We start from the raw sequence: 16,434 nt of genomic DNA on the forward strand, positions 1-16,434 counted from the left end.
TTTATTCACATGGTTCCCACACAAAAAATTGTATAACTCTGGGGATGGTCCATAGACAGCCAAACATCTGAATTTGCTCAAGCATTGTGGATTCTGGCTCATAAATTTAGAAATTCCTCCCAAGATTTCATCAACACTCTATCCATACAGATGCTAGGCATTCTTTTGTAATTAAGCTAGCTGCGAAGTTCGGCTGTGTTAGCATAAAAGTGTTTTCTTGTTTTTATTTGACAAAAAATTCATTTTATGTAGTACAAATTATATTATGGAAACATTCATAGGGAAGACAGACTCATAATCTGAATTCTTCTCAATTACATTCTCAATCATAATTTGTGTCTCCATCATCTTTTCTGAAACAAAAAAGAATATAGTCACCAAAATTGTTGTTTATTTAGAAACACTGTGCTTGATTCTTCTGGACAGTTCTCTACAGCTGTTGTGTTTCTCTTATTAGGCTGGGGGTATGTAAAAGTTAGAGAACAGTAGTTTACAAATGTAAAAGCTAACACAGGCCAAGTGGACCCTTAGTCGTGGATGTATATGTGTGCGTAATAGCCTAAGGTCAAACACTCTTTCACAGCAAAGAGCAATTTAGAAAATTCATTGGTAAATTCCTTTGATCATCATAATGTCATTATTAGTTACTGATTTCAGTATAGCATACACAATGAAGATTGTATTTAACAGCTAGGCGCCAGGCCCAGACAATACTTTTCTGTATTTTTGTCTCTAATCACACCAGAAGAGTTTAGACTCACAAGTAATTATTTTTAAAAATAGAAAAGTAATCATAACCCATCTGTTTTCAAGTTTTTCTTCCATTCTGTGAACAGTAATATACACACACATATACAATATTCAATTAAAAGCAGCCTATTTGAGTAAAATCTAACAAGTGAATAAGTGGATTATTAAATAACACTGCACAATCTGTGGGCATTCTTCATGCCTAATTTCTAGGAGGCTCCCTCTTTCTTGCTGATCCAGATTTTTGGCCTGTCTTCTATTAACCTGTTTAGGAGAATCTTCTGCCTGATGGAGAGGTATAGAAGAGATAGCTCAAAGAAAAGTCTTCCAAGAGACTGGTTTCTCACATAAAGACTGCCTTGTGTCTTGATGGAAATATGAACACCATTGTCAGTGTTACAGACCTAATTCTTTAAGGAATTTTTTTCCTTTATTTTTATTTTATTTTATTTTTTTGCCCCGTGGGTTAGATCTATTTGTACTTAAACCGTGCAGTAAACACCCAAGGGCACCACAACCCTGGGACTACATCAAAAGCCAGATGTAGATTACACCTCATTTGTAATTCAACTGGATCTTTTCCAAAGTTGGTAGAACTAAAAAGTGGTTTGTTTTGGCACTGGTTAAAAAACAAACTTATCATCACCATCATCACAATCTACTGATAACAACACAATACATCATCCTATTTCTGAGTGCACTCATTTACTACCCAAATTGCAGCATTTGCATTTAAGAATACCTCAAGAAAGAGAACGGATCATCGTGTTTCTTGGATGGAATGAAAATTTAAACCTGAAACCCGTGTAGAGACCTTAACAAAAATTGTTATTTCTGATGTTCAATATATAGGACATGAAGCCACAAATTGTACCAATTTTCACAATAATATAAATGTCTTTGGCATTTAGAACTGTAGATAGACCAGAGGCAGTAGTTGGCTACCTTTACCTTCTCTGAGCCATTTTTAGGATGGAATCTGAAGAAAGTCTTCCTGCTATAGAGCAGGCATATGTTCACTCATTTGCTCAGCCATTCGACAACAACAGATCAAATATTAATATATGCCATAGCGATCCACTCTGTATAAAATTGTGCAATTTACAATTTCTACTTTCAGTGCACTTACAATCTTTGTAAACGGGTTAACCCCCGCAACCCCACCCCCACACTCTGAAGAGATGGCATTGCTATTAGATGGAACTTTTGGTAAACAGCCTAGTGAACCAAGGGAGGCTATGTGGCCCATGCAAAGAAAATAGACAACAGTAGAGATGCACTTGGGACTGGCCTGGCTTTGCTTGAAAGCGTCGTTTTGCAAAAGTGAAAGGGATGCCTTGGAACCTGATGCTTTGAGAAAACAAAAGCTAAAATGGGTAGATTTATACGATAATCCCAGGAAGTGTTTTAGGAATCAGACACTGAATGTCTGACATGGGAATTGGGATTGTAATGCCTTTACGGCCACCCTCAAATTACCTTCCCACAAGAAAATGAAATGTGTCCCCTTCGATCTCATATAAAATATAATCTGGCTAAATTTTTTAAACATACGTAAAGGAAATCATGTGTACATATTTGGGAACAACAGTAAATACTTGTCTGGGTCAATAAATAGATTTAAACAAAGCAAAGCAGGCTTAAAAAGAAGAAGAAGCCAGACAATCTCACAACTTTGACTACACAAAAGAGAATGCTTCAAAGGAGAGGCTTGTGAGGTCAAAACATAAGTGAAACTAGGAACTGCTTCCCTTAGGTTTCTGAGCAAATGGTACATAGGTAGGACTCATGAATGTTCCTTAGTTACAGGGTCAGTTCTACTCATTTGGCATATATATGGCACTTTTGATGTTCCCACACTTCCCACAATATCCAGAAGGTTGTTGGTGAGAAAATATCGTATCATACTGTTATACATGGTATCAATAAAAACAATTCCAAAACAGAGTAAGAATTGATCCCTAGGATTCCAAATTAACCTTTGTCTAGGGCCATTTTTATGCAAGAAAACATGTAAAGTTCAGTCCAGCCTCCAAAATGTTTTTTCATATGTTACTAACATTTTTCTTTAACTACATGATCAACAGTGTTTCTGATAACCCTTCTGAGAGCTCTTGAGAATTTGGACGTGAATTTTATGGAGACCTGTTGGCCTGGAAGGGCTCAGATTATCTAGCTAACCTTTAACCTAGTCCTGCCACATTAAGTGTTAATGTTTCATTTTCACGTTAACTATTGCACTATCATTTCCTGTAAATGTCATCCTTCCAGAATAAACCGAGGAAGGGAGCTGTTAAGAATTTCCTGCTCCCATGTATCACCTGCTATTTGCTTTTACCCCAGATGCAAGGCAATATGATTGCTAGTTTCTGGGAGATCATAAAATCGAAATTGATTTTATGGCTCAGAACTGTCTTCCAGCACTCGTGGAAAGTTTTTCTTTTTCTAACAAAGAAAGTGAACCTGCTCTTCTTTCATTTGGCTTCTGAAGTTAACGGAAGAATTGCTGAAATGCCACAGTTTGCTGTACATTTTCTCTGTTTTATCATGAACAGCATCCACACAGGTAGCAACTTTCCATTTGCTGCTGCATCTCTTCCCCATAGACTCCTCAGTGTCCCTCAAAATCGGTGTAGGGTAAGCTGTGACTGACGGGGCTTCTTCCCATCTGTTGGTCCCGGGCATTTGCCCAACTACTCTGTGCATTGGAAACGTGCATGTTGAATCCATGCAACGAGCAAAATGGTTGCTGTGAAATCCCTGTAAGAAACTTCATTATTCAACTAATGAAGCCACTCCACTTTTACTTCCAGAGAAGAATGAGAAAGAGCATTAACATAACTAAAAGGAACACGAAAAAATAGTATTTTTCTGGCTCCCTATGTTACTCTGTTCTCTCCCCTCCTTCCTGTTACTGTCCATCCAGGTCTCTGCAATGGTTCAACCACCTTACTTTTTTCTTCCCCGCCTTACTTTTTTCTTCCACTGCTTTTTTTTTTTTTTTCCTGAGCGTTCCCTGAGATTTTATCAAACCATTCCCAAAATAAATCACAATTGTTCTAGAACACCAACCTCAAGGAAGAATGGGATAAATTAGCCTAAAACATTCCTATCTTGTACCAGCTTGCAAAGTTGCATTATGAAGGCTTCCCATGACTTTTTAAAGGTTGCCCTTCGGTATGGTCTCTTGCTACTAAGAAATTTATTTTCAAAAGAGTTTCCAAAGGAAGGCTCTTCTGTGATGGAACACAAATGAATCATGTCCATATCCTAAAAGACACTCATAAGTATCAACACCATGATAAATTGAGAGTACCTAAGTGTGAAATGGGAGAGGATGGATATATTTCCATGAATGAAAGTGACCAAAAACGAGGTAGTAATTATCATTAACATCTAAGCATTTAAAATTGATAAAATTTAAAGCATCCAATAACAAAAATCTTTTTTTTTTTCCCCCAAATCTGGGGACTTGGAAATTTGGTCCTAGTCATGGTGCTGTGACTTCCTGTGTTACTATTAAGCCTGGGTCTTGACCTTGTTAAGTCCCAGGTAACTCACTCAGGCAATCAGGATGCTAGACCGGCAGCCCTAGAAGTACTACCCAATAGATGTACGGTAGAGTCCAAAGGATCTGTTTTATCTTTTGCAGAAAACATGATAATATTCTTTTAATTATTTGTAAGTGCAGTGTTATTGTGCATGTGTTTAAACAAAGAAAATGGAGCGTTTCTATTAAATCTTTGGATTAAATATGCTTGTGTAATGAAGTAAATGTCATGTGTACACACTTAAAATTCTAAAAATTTGTTTCTTTTACTTTAGAAAATTCATAGAAATGGGTTTCATTGATGAAAAAAGAATAGCCATATGGGGCTGGGTGAGTTGTTTTATATGTTTTACTCCTGTTATTCAGTTCAGCAATCATAATTTTCTAAAGTGTGCGCTTATAAGGTTTCTCATGAAATGTTAATGTTGCAACATCATTTAATCTGTCAATGGAAACAGTCGGTTTAGATAATCTAGGCTTCAAAGTGGTGGCTTTAAGCGTTCCTTTTTCCCAATCAGTTAGTTTCTTCCTCATATAGCAAATTAACTCATAATTGACACATTTTTACTTTTTTGTGTGTATGAACTGAACTGAACTATATTCATCAGAGGTTTAACTTCTTTTGTTATTTTAGAGTTACTGTATATCTTTTCATTTCATCATTTCATTTTTATAAAGAGCTATGCTAACATTTGAAATAGTAGGAACTTTTAAAATATAAATTCCCTAGTACCTAGCCTATCCCAGTCATATATTGGGTGTTTTGATTCTTTTTTGTTTTTCTTTTTTTTTTTTTTTTTGTAATCAAATTATTTTACCAGACCTAATATTAATTTGTGCTAACAAGAGAAAAGTATAATTTAGTTTCTGAGTTATAGGTCATAGAGATAATTGCCCATGTGTGAGAAGCTATGCAGGTTCTCAAAATACACATTAAAAGGAAGTGGCAAAACTTCCCAATCATGGGCAATGAAGTCACTGGAAAGTTTGGAGAAATATTGGAAAGAGTTTAGATTTGCCCATTATAAATTATGATAATTACCCTTCAAAGAAGAGTTCCTGTTTCACTTTTTGGTCTGAATTTGTACATTTGCAAGTCAATTTGCAGCCATTTGTGCTTGGGTTGTTTTTCTTGGCTGTTTTCTCTGAGAGCGGCCTGCACAAGATGGAGGGAATGAAACCCAATATTGAAGGGAGCCTGCAGGCTCCGGCTCAGCTCTCAGCTCAGTGACCAGATGAAGAGCTGTTATGAATTTGTGGAAAGTTGTTACTTCAAGCCATTTGGTCCTTCTTAAAACTATCAAATGTTAAATATCTAAACAGAATGGAATTCAAATGGGTGGAAATAAATGAAATATTTTTATAGTGAAATATTTCAGATACGATCTCTCCTACTATCCATTTTTATGAAATTTCCTGAAGTAAATTTTTGAAAGATTCAGATTTCACACTGAACCCTTCCGTATAATCATTAACATTTCTCGTGCAGTTTTACTTTCCTTTTCCTGCAGGCTTTGAAATAACCATAAAGCAGAATCTTTAATTTCATTTCTACAATATCCTGGTATTAGTTTGGTAGAGAACCATCTATGTGGGATGATTTAAAGAACCCACACAACACCCCAGAATACATCCATATCAGTCTGAAATTCTTCGATAAGAGATTCTCATCATGTCTATGAAAATGCTTCTAGAAGATGTAGCATATTAGATCCCCTTTCTTGCTTACTTTCCACAAGGCAGAGATTGTGAGGGAACTCCTGAAAGCACACACAGAAGAAGAAATAAGTGAACTGCTGATAGATGCAACATCTGGGCAGCCCCTAAATCAGCCGGGCCCAGAAGAGCCTGAAGGAAAAAGACCTTAATACTATACTTTTTAAAAAATGATTTCTTTATGATTTATTTAATCCGTCCATCTGATCATTGACTCATGCATTCTTTCACCGATGTAGTAAATTTTTATTGGATCTCAACTAGATCTTATATTAGGTTCTTTAGAAGATGGAAAGATGAATAAATTGTAGCCCTAGCCCTCTATTAGATAAAACAGAGAGGAAAAAAGCCATTGCTCAGCAATGTTCCTAGTGTTAAGACAGATACAACGTGGTGGCAGAGAACACCAGGAAGAAGAGTGATTAATTTTAGCTGGGAGAGCTAAGGGGAGATTCAGAAATGAGGTAGGGAAGATAGGTCAGTAATGGTGCATTCCAGAGAATGAAGACAGCTTTGCCCAAGTCCTGAGGTATCAGTGAATAGGGTGTGGTTGGTCTGGATGCTGGAAACTTCAGAAGCGTAAGGCACATAGTGAGAATGGTGAAGAACAGAGTTTGAATAGGTACGGAGCCAGATAGCAGGAGGACTTTTAGACTATCTAAAGGAGAATGGCCTATATCCATGACTCTGCAACACATTTCTCTTATTTTTCTTTGTCTCCATGATCATCACACTCCATTCATTCCTTATTTATTATTTTTAAAAATTTTTCCATTCATTCTTTAAATGTCAGTCTTTTTCAGGGTCTGGCCATGGCTCTCATTATTTTTCACTTCCTTGAGGAAACCCATGTAATTTCAAAGATGGTGCTGACTGTCAGCACCCTGCCACTTGCATCTGCCTCTCTTCTGAGCTCCACATTTCAAGTGCTCACTGACCTTCTATCCCAAATGTCCTACTGGGGCCTCAAGCCTAACCCATACATGCTAAACTTGTTACAAGCTCCTTAAACCAAGTCTTCATCTTTATTAAAGGACCTCACCACACTCCTAGTCACCCCCATTAGTAAATTTAGGGCTATTTTCAACTTCTTTTGCTCCCCGACTCCAACATTTCATTGGTAAGTAATTTCTTTCAACACCCAAATCTGTTCTCATCATCCCCAACTGCCAGTGCTTTAGTTCAAGTTTCTTCATACGTAATTCAGAGCAGACCTTCTCAAACTGTAGCTTACATAAGCATCATCTGGAGAACTTGTTCAAACAGTTTCCAGGGCCCTTCCACAAAAGATTCTGATTCAGTAGCCCAGGGTGAGTCCCAAGGATTTGCACTTCTAACATGATCTCAGGTAATGCTGATTCTTTGGGTCCATGGACCATTGGGCGGTATTGGTTTAATGATTCCATTTGCCTTTTAACTAGCTTTCCTGTTTGGGCCTCACAAGCTGCAATGTCGCTAATGAAGTTGCTACTCCAAAACACAGTTTTTACCATGTTGCTTTTCTGTTTATATGCTTACATGTTTCCTAAGGCCACACATTGACCTTGACCTGGTGCCCAAACTTACTTCCTTGCATGGAAAGCCCTTAGCAATCTGGCGGTAACCTGCTCTTTCCAGTTTCATCTCTTTCCACTTTTCCCCATACCTTAGGAATGATTTGACTTCTGTCTGTGTGTTTTTGCTCTCATGCTATTCTGAATCCTATTCCTTGCACCTGCTATGTGTCCATCTTCTTCCATTCTGCTCCTCTTCCTCTAAAATGCAAAACTCCTACTTACTCTTTAAAACCCTACTCACATACAAATTTCTTTGTGCTCCAATAATTCCTTATACTGCTTTTCTAGGAATTACCATGTTTTATTTTGTATGTCTATTGGTTTCTCCCATGAAAATGACCTCATCAAGGGAATGGACTTTGTCTTTTTGTTTTATTAATTTTTTTTTCCCAAATGTTTAACAAAATACTTGGCCATCCCACACACCAATGATGTTATTTTAACTAAATTTAATCCTGTAAGTCAATGTTCTCCCAAATGTATCTTATTAGTACCAATGACTTTTTCAGGAAAAGGTCCTCCGGGTCTAATAATTTGGTAAATCATGAATTCTGCATAATAGTGTATATCAGTTCTATGAAGGAAGAGTAAAAAATCCTGTTACATTTTTATTAATACAGTATTACCAAAAGGTATTTGATTCCATGGATACTTTTTTGAAATGTGCTCTTAAAGTGAATAGGGAATAGAATTGATGTCTTACAAAGACACTCTTGGCCGCAGGGTGGAGGATGGTCTGAGGTGGGGGGAGGGAGTGGGCCAAGGAGCTAGGTGAGCAGTAATAATAGCCCCAAATACCAAGGGCCTGAATTTAGGAAGTGAAGTAAGAGGTGGGAAGAGGTCAGAGCTTCAAGTGCTGTTTTCTAGTATAATAAGCAGGGACCTGTGGCAATCTGGAGATGCAAAAGGGGAAGATGTTGAGAATGACTGCAAGCGTTACTTAGCTACTATTATTGTATTTCATACCAAGGAAGAAAGCATCTGTTCCCCTGAAGTGTTGGGCAAGTTAGCGGTCTGAGAAACATACTGTAGCTAACCCCATACATTTTTGGTAGTCAATTGACAAATAAACTACAAATTCTATGTTTCCCTCCATAATCCTGATTAAGAAGGGAAGAGGAGGCATTTTGATCTTACCCTTTTATTTCTCACACCAAAATCCAGTAGCTCAGTTTTTAGCTGCTTATTAGATACCCACTAGGCAGCCGACACCATGTCTAGGAAGTGTCTGCTATACCCAGTTCTTCACCAGCCCATCTTGCCCCTCAGGGGACATTTGGCAATGTCTGGAGTCATTTTTGGTTGTCGCCATGGGGGTCGGGGTGGGGGTGTGCTACTGGCACTTAATGAGTCGAGGCCAGAGATGCTGTTAAATATCCCACAATGCACAGGGCAGGTCCCCACAAACAAGAATTATCCAGCCCAAAAATGTCAACTGTGCTGTGGTTGCAAAACCCTGGTTTATGTGAAGAAAAACTGAAGTAATTATTCTGACAATTGAAGAGCAGCAGGGGTTTTGCCTAAATTATTAGAATAACAACCTCATTTGTGGGCCTTGCTTTGTTAATATAGGCCTAGCCAGGTGGTGTTGAATAAGCATTAGTTCATGATTTAATCTTAGTTCCTTTCTCTTCCAGTGACTAATTATAAGCAATTTGAATTGCTATGTGTAATCAACGATGTAAAAGTAGGACAAATGCACCTCTAATGAGACTACATTCGACTCCAAACTTAAAGTTCTCCGACGAGGTTTGCCCCATTGCAAGGACAGAGAGGAAAGTCATGGGTTGTAGGAGGCAGGTGTCCTGGCTTTGAATCCCAGCTCTGCTGCTGCCTGACTCCCCCTCCGGGCCATAGCTTCCTCATTGTGAAAGGCAGCCATGATTTCCTCACCGGGTCCCTGTGAGGATGAGCTGAGTTAACAGGAAAGTGACATACTTGACAAATACTGATTCTCTTCCCCGCCATGTCCCAGGCCATGTTGTCAGTGCTGGGGATACATTCACTAAGAAGACAGATGAAAATGTCTACCTTTATGACTTTGGGAACAGTTGGGAAGAAAGACAATAGGCAGGACAAAGAAGTACAATGAATAGGATATTAAACGATGACAAGTGCTCTGGTAAAACACAAAACAAATCAAGAAAGGAGCATGATACAGGGTTGGTGCGGTGTAGATGAGAAGGACAGGTGTGACTTTCTTTGAGTTAAGACATGAAATGGGAGGAAGTGAGCCATGGCCCTTTCAGGAAAAAGAGTGTTCTAGGTAGAGGGCACCAGCGTTTGTGGAAGTCCTGGGGCTAAGATCATGCCTGGAGGGTGCAGAGAGCATCAGCAGAGCTGACAAGCAGGGGAACATCCGAGGAGGGAGAAGGGAAGCAGCGTGTGTGGGTCCTCAAAGAAGGTTTCAAGAGCCTTGGCCCTACAAATGTTAGCTATTCACTATTATGCCTGTAGGTAAAATGTTCCACTGTGCATTATGGCTCACATAAGAGCGTTCTATAAACCCCTCAAAATTCTGTGCCCTTCTAAGAATGTTTTTAAAGATATCCTTCGTTTAAACAAAATGGCAAGGCATCTAAGTGCAAAGGACAAAATTCTAGAATTCTCATGGCCAATCTGCTCCGTGGGTTCCTTGCTTGCGACAGCCACCCACTCTGCCTTGGAGCCCCACCCATGGGAGAGCAGAAAAAAGTCAATGCGGGTTTATTTTATTTCCTCTTCATTTCTACAATAGGAATCGCTTTTCTAAGCTGCCTGAGAATTTAAAGAACACCTACTTCTGTTGTGCTATTGCTACACTAGTTTTGCTCTTACAAATTCCTAGAGACAATCCGTATTCATCCTGGAAACACGGAAATTTTATTTAGGCACAGCACTTCTCTCTAATCACTCAGGAGAGACAGGTTAATAATTTGCAAGGTTTCGAACAGAAATGTTAAAAACCCTTTTTACTGTGTGTAAATGCTTTCCATTTCCAATCTCACTTCATGCTATTTCAGCGGGACCCGCCATTGTTACTGGTAGTAAACACCCCTTTCCAATAAAACCACAAAAAATATTTCTAACGCAGGCTGACTTTCCTCTCAGTTGAACCTAAAATTAAGAAAGAAGGCGAGGACTTCCATTTCAGTAATAGTCGTTGCTAACCTACGAATCAAAGCAAATCATTTTTATAAGTGAAAATTTTCACTTACCAAAATGACTTTTAAACCCACTGTTCTTTCTGTTTTTAAAATATATTTTCCCCTATTAGAACATGTTTTAGTTCTCCTCTATGTATAATTTAAAAAAGGCCATGATATAATTGGAAGCTGCTTCTTCTATTCTCTGTTTTGTCACCAAGGGTCCTCAATAAAATTCCCCAGAACTGGAAACATACAACTGTACACTAGTTGAAGAATTCTTCCTCTAACTCGTGAATTCAGTAAAGTTGTTTAGCTTATCCCCATATTCCACGTATTTCATGGGTTAAGAATAGACCCCAGCCACTGACCTGCCCTCATTAGCATGTCTGTCTCTCTGTCTGCCTGTCTCTCACTCTGTGAAGCTCTCCCTCTCCCTCTTTCACCCTTTCTGACTGACTTTTCTGTGACAAAGGGTGACCTAAGAGAAAATGGCTTCCAGACATTTGTGGTAATAAGGTCCTAAATACACGGCACATTCCAGTTGGAAAGTTGTACGGTCCTTTGGTGACCTAAGAATCAGAATGCTGACCTAAACTAAGAATCAGATGGAAGTAATGCAAGGGGAAGCTTTCCTGTGTTGGGGCAAGAACATGCACTGAGAATCACTTCCCGATCTAGCACACACATTTGGGAGGACCCAGAGCACGGCTTTGTCCACATTCCCAGAAGAAGCATCTCTCTCAGGCATGTTTCCACAACCCAAATTTCACTTCCAGGGGGAATGCCACCTTATTGTGTTCATTTCTCGACTTTTAGGGAAAGGTTCGAATTTCCAAGTGACATGGACAGACATCTTCTGCTGTCAGGTTTACATTTCTGAATCATCTGCCTGATTCCTTGGAGAAGAAAATTGATAAGCACTAACCCTACTCCTGACTCGTTTTGCATTTCTTTTTTTTTTTTTTTTCCATTAAGTTTATGGGGAGCTATGTAAGACTTTTAAAGACACCAGTGGCTTTTCCTCCTTTGAGCTGCGATGCCAGAAATCATCAGAAGAGAATATATAATGTTACATTATACACAAACTCTGGCCATGTCTTCAATTATCCCAAAGATTCTTATGTCCTTCCCTTGTTGTTCTATCATGAAAACCCATTAAGTAAATACACAGACGTGAGTATTGTCTTACAGGAATTTTGTAAACTATGGAAAGTATCTCGCTTTTGCATTGGAGGAATAATCTCCTTTCTTTGTGCATTTCTTTCGAGTAAGGTCCTGGTTTTGTTCTGGCAAGGTCCTCAATGGAAAAATATAAAGGAAAATAATTTTGGCAGAAAAGTTGCAATTATAAATATCTCTTAAACGGCCCCTACTATGCTCTGATCAGCAAACCAAGTATTTTTAGTTTACTAGGGGTGAAATGATGCTGTGTCAGGTAGAGTTTGCTGCCAAGGGCCAAGATAAACATTTAATCTACCCCATGCATATCCCCAGTTCCCATCAGTACTTAGTGTGAGGAGAGTTGCTGTAAAACGATGTTGGAGACTTTCTGAAAGTAAATCTGGAACTGACTTGTGATGATGTCTCCACAGTCCTATGGAGGCTATGTTTCGTCACTGGCCCTTGCTTCAGGAACCGGTCTTTTCAAATGTGGGATAGCGGTGGCTCCTGTCTCCAGCTGGGAATATTATGGTATGGAAATATTTCATAAATGTTGCTGCGAAAACATTTAACACATAATTACTCTATATTTGAGGTTGCTAGGAAAACAAATTATGCAGTAAAATTCACCCCAGCTTCACCGGGGAAAGTACCATCTATAAACGAGGTGGTTTATGTGATTCATTGTCATCATGTTGCAACCAATCAAAGAAACCTTAAGAGTGTGGAAAAAGAGTCTTCCAAACCCCAATGTGTGTTATTCTCTGCCTGAAACCGGGTGTCTCCTGACACAGCAAACCTTCAAAGCCAGAGTCAAGTCTGTGTTTTTGCAGCACACAGGTGGCCTGTAAATACATCTCATGCGAAGTCCGCTGGAGCCAAACTCTTCACCTCCACGCCAAAGTTTGCAGCCGCCAGGTCCACTGCTCCAGAAGCCAGAGCCACAAAAAAATTTGTGAAGGAGTATACCTCCTGTGTATGCCTATTTTTATGATTCACATTAAGGCAGGATGACTATTTGGAATGAAGTCTAATAATTGTACAAAAATTAGCTTTCATCAGATCCTCGTCCCTGTGTTGGGGTAGAAATAAGACAACTATAACTCGCAGGGAAGCTTTATTCGGAAAAAAAAAAAAAAGTGTGTGCTTGTGAGTGCATGTGTGTGTGTGTATTTGTGTGTGTGTTGGGAGAGGAGGATTCGGGGTACATGGTTCCATCTCAGATTAATTTAAGACACCAGTGAAAGTACCAGAGGGGGCTGCCTTTGTGACTTCTTTTAAAATACAACGAGGCCATTCCATAAGGTCCTCCCTAGCTCAACATTTCCCCCACCGAAAGGTGGAGGAGGAAAAGCTCAAGGTCAGGCCTTTCTAAAGTTCGCTGTGCATGTCTCCTCCGTTGCTTCTCTGGCCCTATTGAGGCAAACCGCAGAGCAGATGACTTGGGTGGAGAATTACAGTAATGGAAAGCAGGAACCTTCCTCCGCAGCTCCACAGGGGGAGGTGACGGGCAGTTTTCAAGCTGAGGGATCTTGTCGGTTAATGAAATGACCCGTAGCACACACCAACAACATATTCTTACATATTTTACAGCATCTATCTACACAGAGCGGTTCATGGGCCTCCCAACAAAGAACGATAACCTTGAGCACTATAAAGTAAGTGTTTTCTGTTTCATTTAGGTCATGGATTTCTTGCAAACGTGCTAAATAATTGTGAAGCAGTTCTTCAGAGCTTACACTTTTGCTGGGTCCCCCAGCGAACACGCTGATCTTTTGTTAGCTGCAAAACACCTCACGAGGAAGACATTTACTCTCTTCGGATTCTCTTCTTTCTTTCCCCATCCTCCCTTCCCTCACCTCCCGTTTCCCCATCCTCCTGCCCACCCCCAACCCCTACACAGCTTGAGCGGGCATCATTTATGCCTAAGGTCTCACTCATATGTAACATATGACACATAAACTTCCCGTTTTTCAAACTAAGAATCAGATGGAAGTAATGCAAATGATGATGAAAATGTGTTGCTCTGACTCTTAAATATTTATCAACCAAAGCAATACATAATTTCAGTATTGGTGCTAAGTCCATCGCACAATGATTTAGCTAGTTTTCTATTAGAGCTTGCAGCAACTAAAATGTTAATTTTTCCTCTTTTCCAGAATTCAACTGTGATGGCAAGAGCAGAATATTTCAGAAATGTAGACTATCTTCTCATCCACGGAACAGCAGATGGTGAGGTTTAAGCAAGACTCTTACACATAAAAATACTGAGCCAACATCACTTTGTTTAAGAAACATTAAGCATCCTCCTATGCCTGTGCTCAGGGTCAGTACCTAAGAGTCAGGGACATTTCCACAAATGAGTGCGATGATTCACGGCTGACAATGTCAACCGCATGACTAGATAATTGTCGGTGTTCATTTGCAGGCAGTACATTGTCACTCGATGCTTTCTGGTATTTAGCAGCACTTTAACTCTCTCTCTTTGTTGCAGATAATGTGCACTTTCAAAACTCAGCACAGATTGCTAAAGCTCTGGTTAATGCACAAGTGGATTTCCAGGCAATGGTACACAATTTCGTTTTACTCCCGTTCACGGCCTTAGACCCGTAAGCTCGAAGGAGGCATCTGATTTTTTCATTAGTATTATTTTTTTTTTCTTATGACATCCTGGCAAATGGGCTGCAGGGTAGAGGAGGCAGAACATTAGCAGGTGGGTCTTGGATGTTTCAAGAACTCCCTGAAGGACACGAGGTGAGCCAGGGCACCTCTGGGGATCCCGGTTGAGTCCTATCTGGAGTAAAGGCGTCTGTGAGATTGACGATCTTCTAGCTCGAACATGCAGTAGTTCTGGGATCCTGCTTGCATACTGTAGCTGCTTAGCATCCCCACAAAAGCTGAGAGTCCCAGAGCAGCTAAAAGGTTCTGTGTATTCAGTAAGGAGCGACTGGGGATTGTTATCAGTGGCCGCAGAACCTCCCTGAAGTCGGGCGGCTCCACTCAAGAGTTAGAGAACCCTTTTATCCCTGTGTTCTCACTGCCTGACACAAGCCTGGCCCCAGCACGGAAGCTGGAGTGTTCCCCGAGCGAATGAATGAATGAGCTAGCTGGAAAATCCGGGTGGCATGAGGACTCGGAAATGACAACAGAGAGAAAAGGAAGGTGAAAACCATAGCAAGGGAGACAACCCCTGACAGCGGCTTCCCCTCCTCAGGGAGCAGAAGTTCTCCCTCAGTTGCTTTTCCTGAGCAAGAACCTCGAAAAGGAAACCCCCATTTTTGGAAATTGGACTTTTAAAAATAATTCACAAAAGGGGATGGGAGATTTTTTTTTTTTTCTGATTTTTTTAATGGTGACCCCTTGACGTAAATTCACCTTCTAGGTATACAGCATTTGGTCACGACCAAAATCTACCTTATTCAGTGAAAACAATAATCTCACCAGCATCTCCCTAACAATGACGTTTAAATGTATAATGTCATCTTCCTGGGTGTTTTTAATGATACTATGTTTAACTCCTATGAAAGGTGTTTACAGTTACATGTGTTGTGGATTTTCTGTGGCAGAGAGGAATTGGATTCAGAGGCTAACAGCCTCATAGAATTTTTGAGCTAGAAGGAGCCTCAGAGAAAAATCAAATCCAACCTCCTCATTTTTTTTTTTCAAATGAGGAAACTAAGCTCCAGAGAAACAAAGCAATGGACCCAGCACACCAGCCCTGGAGCACAGGCCACAAGGTCTAAAACATAAACTTAAAGAATTCCAAAGGCTAGTCCAGGTTAATAAAAGACTTTTATTGTCTTCCTGTTCTAAATGTCTGCATGGGAGCTATCTTAGTAAGTGTTTTTAAGTAGAATTTGAATCGCCGTATTAGAAAAACTGTCAGGACCTGCGAGTGTGAAGAGTCAAAGCTGGGTGTCTTGCGTGGCTGCGGGAGTGACCCGGCGTCTGCTCTTTGCCTTTCAGTGGTACTCGGACCAGAACCACGGCATATCCGGCCTGTCCACGAAGCACTTGTACACCCACATGACCCACTTCCTGAAGCAGTGTTTTCCTTTGTCCGACTAAAAAATGACGCAGATGCAAGCCTGTATCACAGTCGGAACACTTCGTATAAATGCCTCAGACCATTTGTTCGTTTTACTCTTTATGCTGTTAAATCCTGGTACAAACAAACAAATGAATGATGTTCTAAAGGCTGGCGGAAGATGAAGACTCAGAAGTTCATCCCAAATACTGTTTACATTTTCTGGCACTCTCCGAAAGAAGAGAAGAGGGCACCGTGCCCTTTCCTTTGGACACAGACAGTGTTTTACTCACCTGTTCGTTTGAGGAAATAATAAAGTCAGAAGCTAAAGTGCTGTTATTTTGTCTGTGTGCGTTCATTTCAGTTTCTGGTTTTATCACAGCAAATAAACACTTGTGCTAGGCAAGCACGTGAGAAACGTTAGGTGGTGATGAGAAGAAGAATCTAGAAGAGTTTGGATTTTGTAATTAGAATTCCAAATGCTGGAATGAATAGCTCAGAGTATGCAAAAGCATTGTTCAGAAATCAAGTTCGAGATGCATTTCG

The 16,434-nt window shown here is 39.9% G+C and overlaps 1 protein-coding gene across 2 annotated transcripts in view; it reads left to right on the forward strand.

Annotated features, from left to right (window-relative positions):
• Positions 1–16,223, forward strand: part of FAP (fibroblast activation protein alpha) — a 72,498-nt gene extending 56,275 nt beyond the window's left edge. The window contains exons 21-26 of one of the 2 annotated variants that reach the window (XM_059167169.1): positions 4,576–4,630; positions 12,293–12,392; positions 13,455–13,519; positions 14,021–14,093; positions 14,356–14,470; positions 15,828–16,223. In XM_059167169.1, the coding sequence (XP_059023152.1) occupies positions 4,576–4,630; positions 12,293–12,392; positions 13,455–13,519; positions 14,021–14,093; positions 14,356–14,470; positions 15,828–15,891 (472 nt within the window). In that variant the 3' untranslated portion in view covers positions 15,892–16,223. The remainder of the gene's footprint in view (positions 1–4,575; positions 4,631–12,292; positions 12,393–13,454; positions 13,520–14,020; positions 14,094–14,355; positions 14,471–15,827) is intronic. The other variant, XM_059167170.1, reaches the window with a different exon arrangement.
• The last annotated feature ends 211 nt before the right edge of the window (positions 16,224–16,434 follow it).

This window comes from Mustela lutreola, chromosome 3, assembly GCF_030435805.1.
Source record: "Mustela lutreola isolate mMusLut2 chromosome 3, mMusLut2.pri, whole genome shotgun sequence".
Lineage (NCBI taxonomy): Eukaryota > Metazoa > Chordata > Mammalia > Carnivora > Mustelidae > Mustela > Mustela lutreola.